At 36.1% G+C, this 13,868-nt stretch overlaps 1 protein-coding gene across 1 annotated transcript in view; it reads left to right on the top strand.

Annotated features, from left to right (window-relative positions):
* Window positions 1-155: 155 nt before the first annotated feature.
* The window catches only part of nectin3a (nectin cell adhesion molecule 3a), a 93,748-nt gene continuing 80,035 nt past the window's right edge, over window positions 156-13,868 (top strand). The window contains exon 1 of the mRNA XM_056473825.1: window positions 156-561. Within this exon, the coding sequence (XP_056329800.1) occupies window positions 471-561 (91 nt within the window). The 5' untranslated portion in view covers window positions 156-470. The remainder of the gene's footprint in view (window positions 562-13,868) is intronic.

Below are 13,868 nucleotides of genomic sequence, written 5' to 3'. Positions count from 1 at the left end.
CTCACTCTTTAATCTGACTGAACCTGGCGACATCTCCCAGCACCCCATCGAGTCAAAGCCATCCCAATATATCTAGTTTTGTTATGTTACAGCCTGGTCATTTCCAGCACGACCAAATAAAGTTGAAGAAACATATAGCCTATGGCTGACGAGATTAACCCGCAGTCCGTGAGACGAGTGAATATTAAAGAGCTTCAACTCCCTTACAAATATCCTGCGAGTCTTTTGGTTTTTGACTCGGTGTGCAGCCTCGTTTTCTTAATTCACGAAAAGCTCCGTCGTGTCTGAACGCCGGGAGTAAACGCGGACCGCATCGCGACACCGCATTGTTGACGGTTTATTTTTAGTCCGAAACCGCTGCCGGACAGGAGGTTCCGCCCACACGCGGTCGGGCTCAGCTGCTGCTGCTGTGGATCCTCAAACCCCGAGTTGATTCAGCCAGGACGAGCTGAATTCTGCAGTCAGAAACCATGGCAGAGGAAGTAAGACACCTCTTTGGGAATATCACGCTTTTCCGTCGGCTTCTACCTCTACTCGGGCTTCTGTTCAGCGCCTGTGATGGTGGGTATACTTCATCTTTTTCAGGATGATAACGAGCCGTCTTGAACTGGATTTACCTTGAAGTTAACATGCGAGTTTGTCTAGAAGTTTGCGGGATGGCACGTCTGTGATGGCATGTCTGTGTGTAAAAGTGCACCGTTAGCTGTTAAAGTTTAAATGAACTTACATTATGAGCTATGGGACTTTTTTACGCTAAGATGGTCGGGTTATTGAAGCGAAACATATTAGTAGGCTAAGTTTATTACACGTGCATTGCATACACTATTGAAATATAAGCTTGGAAACATTATGATTCACACAGAAAATATTTACTGTTATAAAAGGAAATAATATTTGACAATATTTAATATTTATATTAATAATACTTTAAAAAACAATAATATTTGTTTTTGTGTTCTTCATTCAACAAAGGGTAGAAAGTGACATGTTTCCAAGAGTAAAAATACTATAGCCTAATATGTTTAGTAGAATCCTATAATAAAACAGTTAGTGATAGATAGATAGATAGATAGAGAAATATAGTTTTAATACATTTCTATTGCAAATACTTCAAAAGAGATATGACTAAATGTAACATCTATGCATTAATAGCCTTTTAATTGATAGCATCTGATTGCAAAATGCTAAAAGAACAGCATTAAAACAAAAATGTGCCATAATATAAATATCATAAAATGGTAGCAAGTGGCTGCAGTCAAAGAACAAAAATGGAATGCATCCAGGCCAGTAGGTGTCAGTATAAAGCACAAAATAAGTGGTAGCATTTTATTGAGTGGCGACATGGTGGCGCAGTGGGTAACGTTGTTGCCTCACAGCAAGAAGGTCGCTGGTTTGAGATCTGGCTGGGTCAGTTGGCATTTCTGTGAGGAGTTTGCATGTTCTCCCCGTTTTTGCGTGGATTTCCTCCGGGTGAATTGAATAAGCTAAATTGGCCGTAGTGTATGTTTGGGTGTGAATGCAAGAGTGTATGGGTGTTTCCCAGTGCTGGGTTGCAGCTGGAAGGGCATCCGCTGCGTAAAACATATGCTGGATAAGTTGGCGGTTCATTCCACTCTGGCGACCCCTGATTAATAAATGGACTAAGCCGAAAAGAAAATGAATGAATGAATGAATGAATGAATGAAAATGCATCCAGGCCTGTAGGTGTCAGTATAAAGCCCCAAATATTCGTAGTTTTTTATTGAAGTTTTCCTCATAGTGCACACTTTTAAGTCGTAATGCCATTTTCTGTAGAACTTAATTATTTGACCATAATTATGATATTTGCCAAAGTCCACATTAAAGGGGGGGGGGGGGGGGGTGACTCAAAACGATTCTCCATACAGTCTCTGTATCTTCACTGGTGTTTCGTTTTACTGAACGCTACTTTAAGACTCGTACACACTGGGATGCTTTTCATTTGCATTTATCGTCAGCGTTTTTCGAGATGTTTTTCGAACCCAAACGTTTTTCACTGGCATCAAGCAGAAAAGTATGCAAAATCCCTCCTTGATGTTAGATGGTGCTTAATGAAAAACAGAAAGACCCTGGTGCACAGGGTGGCACTACACAGCTTCTGACACCCACTTGTGACACAGAAGAAGAAGAGAAAAAGTTGACACGCTTGTTGTTAAAGTTACTGGCGATTTGAACAAGCATGGATGGTTCAAGTAGCAGCTCTAGCGATGGAGAAATGATTATTGTTCATCAGTGCAATAAGCAGCTCCATGTTCATATCGCCTTTGGGCATCTTATTCACAGTGTGAGCGCATTGACAGTTTTGCGCTTGAGTTCCTCCAAGTGCTGTTTACTGTTACTTCAGCAGCTCCGTGCACGTGAACAAAAGTGGCAATCTGACTGGTGGAAAAGGTTTTGACGCGGTGCATCAAAACAAAAAAACGAGCATGAGGCGTTTCTTTAAAAATGTCGCTTTCATGCCTGCTGTTTTGCACGTTGGTGTGCACGATCACATTGGCGTCCTTTATTTAGTCACAAGGCAATAAACGTCGACAGAAAATGCACGCAAAAAGCGTCCCGGTATGAACGGGCCTTTAATGTAGAAGTAGCTCAAACTCGCTCATTTTGAGATGGGAACCAGTGGACATGCAGCAACTTTAATCATAAGGTAACAGCTTTCACAGGACTCGACACTTGTAAACACTCACTCCAACTGGTTCACGCGGCTCTCAGTCAGCGTTGGCGACGGCCATGGTGAGGGCTGTGCACTTGACGCAGAAGTATAAATCAGCCTTAAGGCTTTGCGGCTGTTACCGAAATTAAACATACAGCGAAAAAAGCGCAAGCGTGAAGTTATAAAATCAGTACCCGTCATATAATATACAATTTTTAGGAAAAAGTGGTTGGGCATCTATTACAATTAGTGTAAATTTGGACTATATTTGTGTACCGTAGTTTATTTTTAATGCCCTCTCCTATGCCAATCTTTTGTATAAATAGTTCAAGTCGGCCACTTCAAGCACAGTATGAACATCCAAAATAATAATAATAAAAAATCACTTAGCATACTAGGGTAATGTACTTATTCAACTAAAATGTTCAATATTAAAGCTGGGGCTGGGCAATTAATCGAAAATTAATCGTAATTGACATTCATAACCTATAATCAATCCAAATTTTCCAGGTCGATTTATTCAATTACTTTCCCTACCGCGTGTGGAGTCATGTGACCCCGCTCTTTTAAGACTTTAAGTCTTTTCTCGACTTCTGCGTCGAGTGCACGCGTATGGTGTGGGACAGTCTTGTGACTACAAGTTGCAACAACGCATAGCGCAGGCTTTCTGATTAGTCCATTTGATATCAGTGATGAGCGTGGGCAGCGTGGATTAATTTCAGTTGTTCAGCGTTGATGTTCAATAAATAATCATCTAGTGTGTGTTTCTAATCAATTATTTTAAAATCAATTAATGCACCCTTCATTCACAAATCTCTCACTGGTAGGTAGTATGTGAACATATTTACTGTACAAAACTTGTAAGTGAACTATTAGGGCAAAAAATTAAATACATAAATAAAATAATTGTTCATTTTTCGTAATCGAGTTAAAATGTTCAATTAACCAAGACTTTGATTTTAGGCCAAATCGCCCAGCCCGATTAAACGCTTCTTGCAGCCCATGTAGGGTAGTTAAGACTTCAATACTACAACAAATTAATTTAACAACCGTACATTGTATAGGTCATTTGGGATACTGCGTGTAAGTTATGTTGAGTGATGAACCAGAAAGGAATAGTTGTAAAGTGTTTGTGTAAATGAACAAGTGAAAGGGCTGGTTTGTTTGGGAAGGGGGTGGAGGGTGTTATTCAGTGCCGGAGAGGAAGAGGACTGAAGCCGCAGAGTCTGGAAGTATTGACCTGCTATTGGGCTCTTTGCCAGCAGCACCTTCCACTTTTGTTGCCTTAAATATTAGGTTAAAATAGGAGAAAGTCCTCCACCTTCCGCTTAGAAAAACACTGCAAGAGGAAGTGGTATGTTAAACGCAATGACTATAATCATGTAGTTTGTAGAGCGATGGGAAGGGTGGAGAAATGGATGCAGCAAGCAACTTTAAGCATAAATAAAGCTTTTTGCAAATGGTAGGGTTAGGTCATGGGTCACCGTGCTTCACGTTCGACAGAGCTGCTGCTTAATGTTGGCTTTCTGCAGGTCAGACAGGAGAAGTGCTGACTAAAGTCATGAGGAACGTAACTGGATGTTGCCCTAAACAGACTGTGCGGAGACTTTAACCAGACTTGGTGGCAGACTAAATGGCTGGATTAAAATGATTTATAATTATTTATGCATGACGCGTGTTGTGTTGATGATTTCAAGGGATTCTGAACATATTTGTGTGTGTCTTAATAGCGAAAGAGCAGTTTATAGGCTGGATGATATTTGGACAATTTTGGTTCAGTTTTAAAATAAAGATTTATTATAGTAATTGTACTTGTATATTTAAAAGTTGTGTATATTTAAAAAGTGTAAATCAGTGGAATGTAAAGGTTACCTATTTTACCCCTTTTTCAAGATTAAAGAAAAGTCTTTTGTGTCTTTTTGAAAAGTTTCAGCTCATCAGATTATTTATCAAACAGGGCTCGAAATTAACCTTTTTGTTTGGTAGCACTGGTGCTCCTAACTTTAAACATGTTGGTGCACTAGCCAAAATTTAGGCGCACCCACCAAAAATTATGAGCACAGTTACTACAAGTTTTATAGTAATCAATTTATTGCATTTAAAATCAACACTAATCAAAACTAACAAACACGCACTGCTTGGCATGAATGAGATAAACTGAGATAACGAACTTGGCTGTTCTCACGGGCGATGTCTAATATTGCACAGATGATATTATATAACTTATTATTTACGTACGTCATCTTAGCAGTAGGCATGGACCGGTATAAGATTCTGATAGTATGATAAAGCTGTATATATATATCATGTTTTCACGGTATCACAGATGATTACTGCTCTAAAATACATTCTTTTTAAATGTCTGGGTAAAATTTTTCCCCTTTGAAAAAAATATATTGAATTTTTTTGAAAGATTTAAAATATTTTGGAGCAGTAAACATGTCAGGCTAAATAGTTCAAATGAATCATTGGCTTCTGCTGTCTTCATTAATTTCAAAAACACTGATTTCTTTACCATTTAAAGCGGAATATTTGGTTATATTTTCTGCCGGAGATACTGTTATCCTAAAAAACGAATGAAAAAAATCTTACACATACCTTAGGAACGGTATTACTGGCTCTTTATACTAATGAGGGAGAGATCGTCACTAATCTGCGGGGCTTTCGCCCTGATGATATGTACAAAGGGAGAATGTCAATCAAAGTGTTTCTGCTGACTGTTTTTATTAAGTGTGTGAATATAAAAATAAAATGAATAAATTTTTACCATTAGAAGCTGGTTATATTCATACAATGTTGCCGCACACCCTTATGAAACTGATTTTCGCATTAAAAATTATTTGTTGGTAATCTTTCGTTAAATAATGTTACAAAAGGTATTCTTTCAATAAACCCCTCACAAATCTCTTTTAAATTAATATTTTCTTTAGGATGCTTTACAAGAATGTACATTAGATTAGTCAGTCCTACCAAATCTGGAGCTAATCTAACAAATTAATTTACGAAAACAGTCCAAAAACTAGTAGTTCAAATTTGTATGTTAGAATCTGCTGTGTAAAACATATGCTGGATAAGATGGTGGTTCATTCCACTATGGCGACCCCAGATTAATAAAGGGACTAAGCAAAAAAGAAAATGAATGAATGAATTTGTATGTTAGGGAAAAATGTTAAATAAAAAAATTAAAAAGAGGAAAAATCAAGAAAAAAAAAAAAAAAAAAAAAAAACATTTTGTTGACATTTTGTAGTGTGTAATTGTTTTTTGCAATATTTCGATAATTTAAATGTATTCTCTTTCCATTTTCCAAAGATGTTTGGTGACTTAAATATTATTTTAATAAACATATGATTAATAAATGTTTTGTTCAAATGGACCAAAATGGTGTGTACTGAGCACTGTAAATATAATTTATATAATAATAATTTACAATTTAAATCAAATTAAACAAGTATAATATGTAAGTCTAATATACTATAATCCTATAGTTTCATAACCCTACTATAATACTATAAAATAATAATCATTATTATTATTATAATTCTTGTATTTTATGATTTAAAATATATCAATAATAATTAGAAGCATTAGTCAGAATTATTAGCCCCCTGAATTATTAACACCTCTGTTTATTTTTTCCCCCAATTTTTGTTTAACAGAGAGAAGATTTTTTTCAGCTCATTTATAAACATAATAGTTTTAATAACTCATTTCTAATAACCGATTTTTTTAACTTTGCCATGACAGTAAATATTTTACTAGATATTTTTCAAGACACTTCTATACAGCTTAAAGGGACATTTACAGGCTTAAATAGGTTAATTAGGTTAACTAGGCAGGTTAGGGTAATTAGGCAAGTTATTGTATAACAATGGTTTGTTCTGTAGACTATTGAAAGAAATATAGCTTAAAGGAGCTAATAATTTTGACCTTAAAATGGTTTTAAAACAATTAAAAAACTGCTTTTATTCTAGCCAAAATAATACAATAATACAAATAAGACTTTCTCCAGAAGAAAACATATTATCAGACATACTGTGAAAATTTCCTTTCTCTGTTCAACATCATTTGGGAAATATTTAAAAAAGAAAAAAATTCAAAGGGGGACTAATAATTTTAACTGCTTTCAACTGTATATAATTGAATATTATTTGCCATCAAATTGTATTAATCATACATCTGCATTGCAGTCTGAGGTATATGAATCCTTTTAGCCGCATAATGTCTTTTCATGCATATATCGTAAATCTGACGTGCATGTAATTTGAAGAGAGAATGAGATTTGAGGCTTCGCCAAATCAGCAGTTGACCTCATGTGTTTTTCTGTATTGTGCAGAGTGATTGCACAGGGTCATTTCAAGTATACATTTAGCAGACAGGCCGTTCTCTTGCGGTCGCTATCGGCAGATGACATGCAGGCTAATCCAGGGTCATGTAAGGACAGAAGACATACAAACACACACGCATGGGTGTCTATGATAGACTCGCTGCTGTACATCGACTCAGATCTATGTTATGGAAATTCAGTCAGCAAGTGTCACCCCGTCCGCCCGGGCAAATTAGACCAAGGTGAAAGCAATGCAGGCTCAGCTCCTTCATCACGCAGGTAATGCATCACCAAAATATAGGTTAGCCTGTGGTGGAGGTTCATTGCTGCATGCTAAATGGACAAGCCAGAACGTGGATTAGGCTGTCTTTTGTTGGCTTTTACTTAAAGTGCCCCATTAGGCTATTTAAAAGTTCCTAATTTTGCTTTGGAGGTTTCCTACAATTGGTTTACACCCATCCAAGGTCAAAAAACACTTTCATTTTCTCCTTATATACACTGCAGTGTCAGCTCTTTTCTTATAGTGTGTGAAATGGTTGGTTTAAGAGTTCGGTTTAAAAGTCTAAACCCCGCCTCTCTGAGAGACTGCTCTGCTCTGATTGATTGGTCAAATGATTGAAATAGTCTGTTGTGACTGGCCTACCGCTTACAGCATGTCAGAGAAGCCAAAAAAATGCTCTTTACCATAAAGAGCCCATATTTTGCATCATAAAAGGTCATATTTTGGTTTGGAGGGTCTCAAACAACAGGCTGATAAGCATGCATGGTCAAAAAACACTTTCGTTGTCTTATAATATGCATTTATTTTTACCTAATTATCCCAACAACTCCCAAATGATTCGTCTAGCAATTAATTGGTTCCCAAACCCATCCTTAGCACGAAGCTAATCTGTGCTGATTGGTCCGATGACCCAGTCTGTTGTGATTGGTTGACTGGGTTCAGCAAGAGACAGAGAAAAAACCCTCAGAGCACAGAGTATATGTAAGAGCCCAATGCAGGAATGCATTCAAGCAATGCAGTTAAACACCAGCACATTGCTCTACTCTTAACCCTAACTCCAAGTAATAACAATGACACACATTCAGTATTAATCCACACAGTGGCAAAAGTTGAACTATTTTGAAAATTGACCGCGCCGTATGTGTGAGTAACAGCTGATGGTGGCCATAGCAAAATTAAACATAGCAGAGGATTGCGAGTTCAGAAACGCATTTAAATCGCTAAAGGAAGAAGCAAACATTGTGTTTTTAATGTGGTTTTGGATGCAATATGTGAATAGCCCATAAAGATTTAACCTGAGATATACAGTACAAGCACTGATCTATGAAAGATATGTGATTACAAGCCGTGTTAAGCAATTACAAGTTACAACACAATTAAACATATTTTGCAAACTACAGAAAAAGATTCAACAATTTTGAGTACACTTACATGTTATGATCTGAAGGATGAAGAAACTGGTCCATATGAACCCGTAACTGACAAAGTCCTTGTCAAAGTCTGAAAAAGTCCCATACATAATAGTCTCTGCTGCTCCATCCTCTAATAGCAAACGGCCGGAAAAAAAGCAGCATAGGTTATTGTTTAAAAATCTGAAAAATGACAGGACCAAATACAGCACTAGGTTGGCCATACTGTGAAATTATTGTGAAAATAAACTCTTCTTTCCCCACAACCAAATCTTCATCTGTCAGTGATTGCCATTTTCGTGTCATGATCAGCCCCATGATCCCCCTCGCTCCGCTAGTGTCTGCAGGGAAAGGTGTGGTCACGTTTGACCAGAACCGGCACTTCATATTTGGTGATGTGACGCGTTCAAGTAAAAGATCCAAACCCAACACGATTCATTTGTTCGACTCTCAGCACTTTCAGATTTAAACCTCAGCTGGATGTTTTCATTCTCTTAGTGCTGTGTTACAAACTGCATAGGCCATTTTCAAAAACCCATAATTGGGGCTCTTTAACTAAATTTCAGCTCTTCCTCACTACTTGTATCAGATAAAGTGAGTCATACTGTTTTCTTTTTTATATTAATTCTTTATCATTTTACAATATAATAATCAGCGCAATTAACAAAAGGAATATTCAGCATTAAGCAGCATCAGAGTATTATATAGGCACACAGAGTATTATATAGGCACACAGGGTATTATATAGGCACAGGTCATATTGTATATGCTGTTTTTATCCATTTTTTACTTTAATATTTGGTGATGTATGTCCACCTTTTGCAGCAATTACAGCATCACATTTCTCTAATGTTACATAATTTATAAAACAAGTAATTTTGGGTTTCTTCTGTGAAGGAACTTATTGTGTGACATTAGCCTCTATAACACAGTAATTCTGGTAAATATCTAAAATGACCAGAAAGCTTTTTCCAGTAAATTAAAAAGTTGTTTATTTTTTCCAGAAAATTCACCCATCCATTCCAAAAAAAAAAAGTAAATTCCAGCCCCATCTAACGAGGAAACGTAACTATTTTATGTAGTGTCATAAAAGGGGCTAATTCAAACCAATTTGTAGGATTTCATGGAAAATGTACACCCCTAACCCTACCCCTTATTGGGTGATGAGCAGATTGTATTAAAAATGCACAAGTCATACAAATTAATATGGTTAGCCACTAAATAAAAAAAAGTTGCTGTGATATTACATTGGCAAATTTTGACAATATTAACCAGAAATGACCTCTAAACGGCTGAGCTTGTATTTGATTTTTTTTTTTGGTGATGGTTCATATTTATTCCAAACTTCTTGTATTCATGTGGCTGCTTTTGTCCCAGAGACAACCCAAATTTCTGAACGCTAGTAGAAAAATGTGGTCGCTTACATCTAGGCATGGGATGATAACTGGTTGGTTTACCATTTACCTTGCGTTAAGGTTTTAAAACCACAAACATTTTCCATTCCTAAGGTATATAAACTTATTCATTTTTATTTTTTTATGTGGTTTAAAGACTATTTTAAGAGGGTAACACACACACACATTTTTTTTTTTTGTTTTTTTATTTTAAGTTTCAAAGAAGTTATTAAAAAAGAATATATATATATATATATATATATATAAATAAATAAATATATATATATATATATATATATATATATATATATATATATATATATATATATATATATATATATATATATATATATATAAGAATATATATATATATATATATATATATATATATATATACATATATATATATATATATATATATATATATATATATATATATATATATATATATATATATATATATTACATTCCTTTATTTTGTGCACAGATTTTTATGCAGTAATACTGTAAAACTTTTTTTCAGTTTACATGTTTTGATTTATGGCTGAACTTGCTTCAGTAAAGTACAGTGATTAAAATTACTTTTGAATGTCTGATAATAAAATACTCTGAATTTGAATTTTGAATTTATTTCAATTATTTAACAGGGACATGCACAAAAATACATTAATCTCGAAAAGGAAAGATGCGTTGTGCCAGATTTTAGCATGATTGCTATTTTCCACCTGCACTCCCTAGACAGGTAAATCTTAGAAACAATCAAAGAAAAGAAAGAATAATAATAAAATGAAAATGCCAATTTAAAACATACAGGCTCAATCGCATACAGACTAAACCCAAAATCAAACACAACACTCAGTGTGTACAAATTTGGTTTGACAAAAACCACCTCTTGGTCAGGCGTGTAAACATCTTGTAGTTTGTGCATGTGATTTATTCTGTTAGAGGAGTATTCCATAGACTTGTGGCTCTATAAGAAAAAGACAATTGGCCAAAAGAGGTTTTATGTCTAGGGACAATACACTCTCCTCTTACCATGGAGCGTATCGTTCGAGATGTTTTCTCTGATGTAAGAGTTATACATTTTTTTAACGTAGCAGCAGCAATATTTTGAAGAATTTTAAAAACAAAACAAATGTTGGAATATTTAATCATATTATCAAAACTTAAAAGGCTATCTTATTATTTTTAAGATATTACAGTGATGGTACAGTCGAGTTTTTTTATCATGGATTTTTAGTGCTCTCTTGAATAATGATTCCAGGGGTGTTAGAGATGTTTTACATGCCTCTAGTTCACTGCATGTATTTTGTTCATGTTTTATTAACTAATTCATTTTCTTTTTAGCTTAGTCCCTTTATTAATCTGGGGTCGCCACAGCGGAATAAACCGTCAAATTATCCAGCATTTGTTTTACACAGCGGATGCCCTTCCAGTTGCAACCCATCACTGGGAAACATCCATACACATTTATTCACACACACACGCACACGCACACACACACACACACACACACACACACACACACACACACACACACACACACACACACACACACACACACACGCACACACGCACACACACACACACACACACACACACACACACACACACACACACACTACGGACAATTTAGCTTACCCAATTCACCTATAGCACATGTCTTTGGACTTGTGGGGGCACCCGAGGAAAACCTATGCGAACACAGGGTGAACATGCAAACTCCACACAGAAATGCCAACTGACCCAGCCGAGGCTCGAACCAGTGACCTTCTTGCTGTGAGGTGACAGCGCTACCCACTGCGTCACCCATTTTGTTAATTATTTATTACACCGTAAATTAATTCTGTTAAATTAAACAGGGCTAGTAGTATACACAACTATTTCTACAGATATCGGTTCAGTACTCTGTATCGGCTGATTCTCTGAGCTCAGGTGTCAGACTTGATATCAAGAAGGGGAAAAGGAACATCCCTATTTACAAAGCATATAATATTTTTGTAAATATTTGCTTTATGGATATTGTAATGAACTGTTCCCCAAAAACAACTGAAACCTCTTAAATATGCTAAGTATTCTAATCATTTTGGCCACCGCTTTACATAATGCACACTACCAAATAGGTAATATGCAAAAAAGCATAATAGGGGCTCTTCAAGGTTGTCTGCTTTGCATAGAGAATAGAAATGACCAATGTTTGTCAATAGTGATCCAGAAAGCCGGCTTTCCTTCCACAGGCCAATTTATTTATCATGTGCGGCGCATCATCCGGCGCGTCTTTGTGCTTCGTTTTAATCTCACTTAGCCTAAGCTACAACTGCAGGCTGAAATCTGACAATCACATTAAAAGATTCTTTTGAAGGAGCTCCATCAGGAAATGACTATTAGGCTTTACCGTGAGCTGAGGCAGCATGGATGAGCTCAGAGAAGCGCTTTACTTCAGTCCTGGAGGATGTGATAATCAGAGGCTCTGTAACTGGGCTGCTCTCCATTAAACAATGTAATGCAGTAACCTTCAGCCCTGGGAAAAGTGCTGTTCCTTGTTATGAGGGTATTTGCTTTGTTGGAGGATCCAAGATGGCTGAAAACCAGCGTATGTTGTGTTTGGATTCTGGTCTTTGTGTCTGGTTTCTTGACTAGCTCACATCCGTTGGTTAACCAGCTGAAATTATAGCATTTGTTATTATTTTGGTCTTTGACCTCATACTTATTTTCCAGAAATGCACTCTAAATATTGTGAGATATTTCCAAGGACGTAGATTCACTCTTGACGTTGGTGGGTACATACATCCCTAGAGCACATGCATTGAACAGCACAAATTCTGTTACATGCTTTGAAAAACATGAATAAAGTATTTATAATATAAAATAAACACTTCATAATACAAATAGCAATACTGTCCCCTGCTGCAAAAGTCAAGTTACATGATTTTACTGCAGTCGGGCTTTGAGGAGGTAAGAATTTTGAGAAATTTAGAGAGGTGTGTGACGCAATTTAGCAGTTTTATCTTGATTATTGTTTTTCTTAATCATGGAGGCCAAAATCTAAACCAAATTTTGATTAATTGCACAGCCTTGGTTAATAGTATCACAGTGAACTCGAACTTGACTTTGTGCACGTGTAGGTTACTGTAGGTTGACGGAGCACTATTTTATTTTGAAGTCAATTATATTATTGGTAGGGACATTTCAGTAGTTGGTGGATATTGGTGGGGACATGTGCCCTCCATCCATGCCAAATTCTACACCTTTGGAAATTTCAGCCTAAAATGTGGTTCAATGTGTTTAAACCCTACTGTTTGGTCATTTTTTTCAGCTAGTTTCAATACATTTTTAACCATATGGTTGGAGTTGGCTTAATGTTGGCACTAGGGTTATCACGTTACTGGAATTCAGTACCATTTGATAACAGTGCATTGTGTTCACATGCTCAACAGAAATGACTGTGATTGGTCTTGAAGGTCATCATTTCACCGAACTCCCAGTTGTTTACTGAGTGTAACCACAGATACAAGAGACACTGGAGGATTTTAAAGTCACGTCGATCAACTGGTTTGTCTAGAAGCTGACATACGACCGATCCGCTGATGAATCGTGACTTTAAAAAGCTTTAAAAAACTCCAGTGTCCCTGTATCTGTGGTTACACTCAATAAACAACTGGGAGTTCGGTAATGACCCACACGGCCAATCATTTCTTTTGAACATGTGAACTCAATGTCTCAATGTCCATTTCCTGTTAGCAGGAAATGGACGTTTTTTAAATTTCAGTGTCCATTGGTACTGAATTCCAGTATTGTGACAACACTAGTTGGCACAAATATGAGTTGAAACAAACAAACAAAACAATAACAGACAACTCAGTTTCTAGTCATTTCCATAAATAATGTTTTTTTGTAATAGCACTCTTCAATATGCAGCATAAAAATAATAGTTATATGTTTTGGCAAATAATCTTTTTATTTTTAATTTATGAATTAATAATAAATATATCATTTTTAGTGAAGTTTTATTTTTAAATATATTTTTAGAATAACATTTTTATTTCTTAAGTCTGTGTGAGTTTATTT

This window comes from Danio aesculapii, chromosome 15 (assembly GCF_903798145.1).
Source record: "Danio aesculapii chromosome 15, fDanAes4.1, whole genome shotgun sequence".
Taxonomy (NCBI): Eukaryota; Metazoa; Chordata; class Actinopteri; order Cypriniformes; family Danionidae; genus Danio; species Danio aesculapii.
This window is presented reverse-complemented; position numbering and strand designations above follow the sequence as displayed.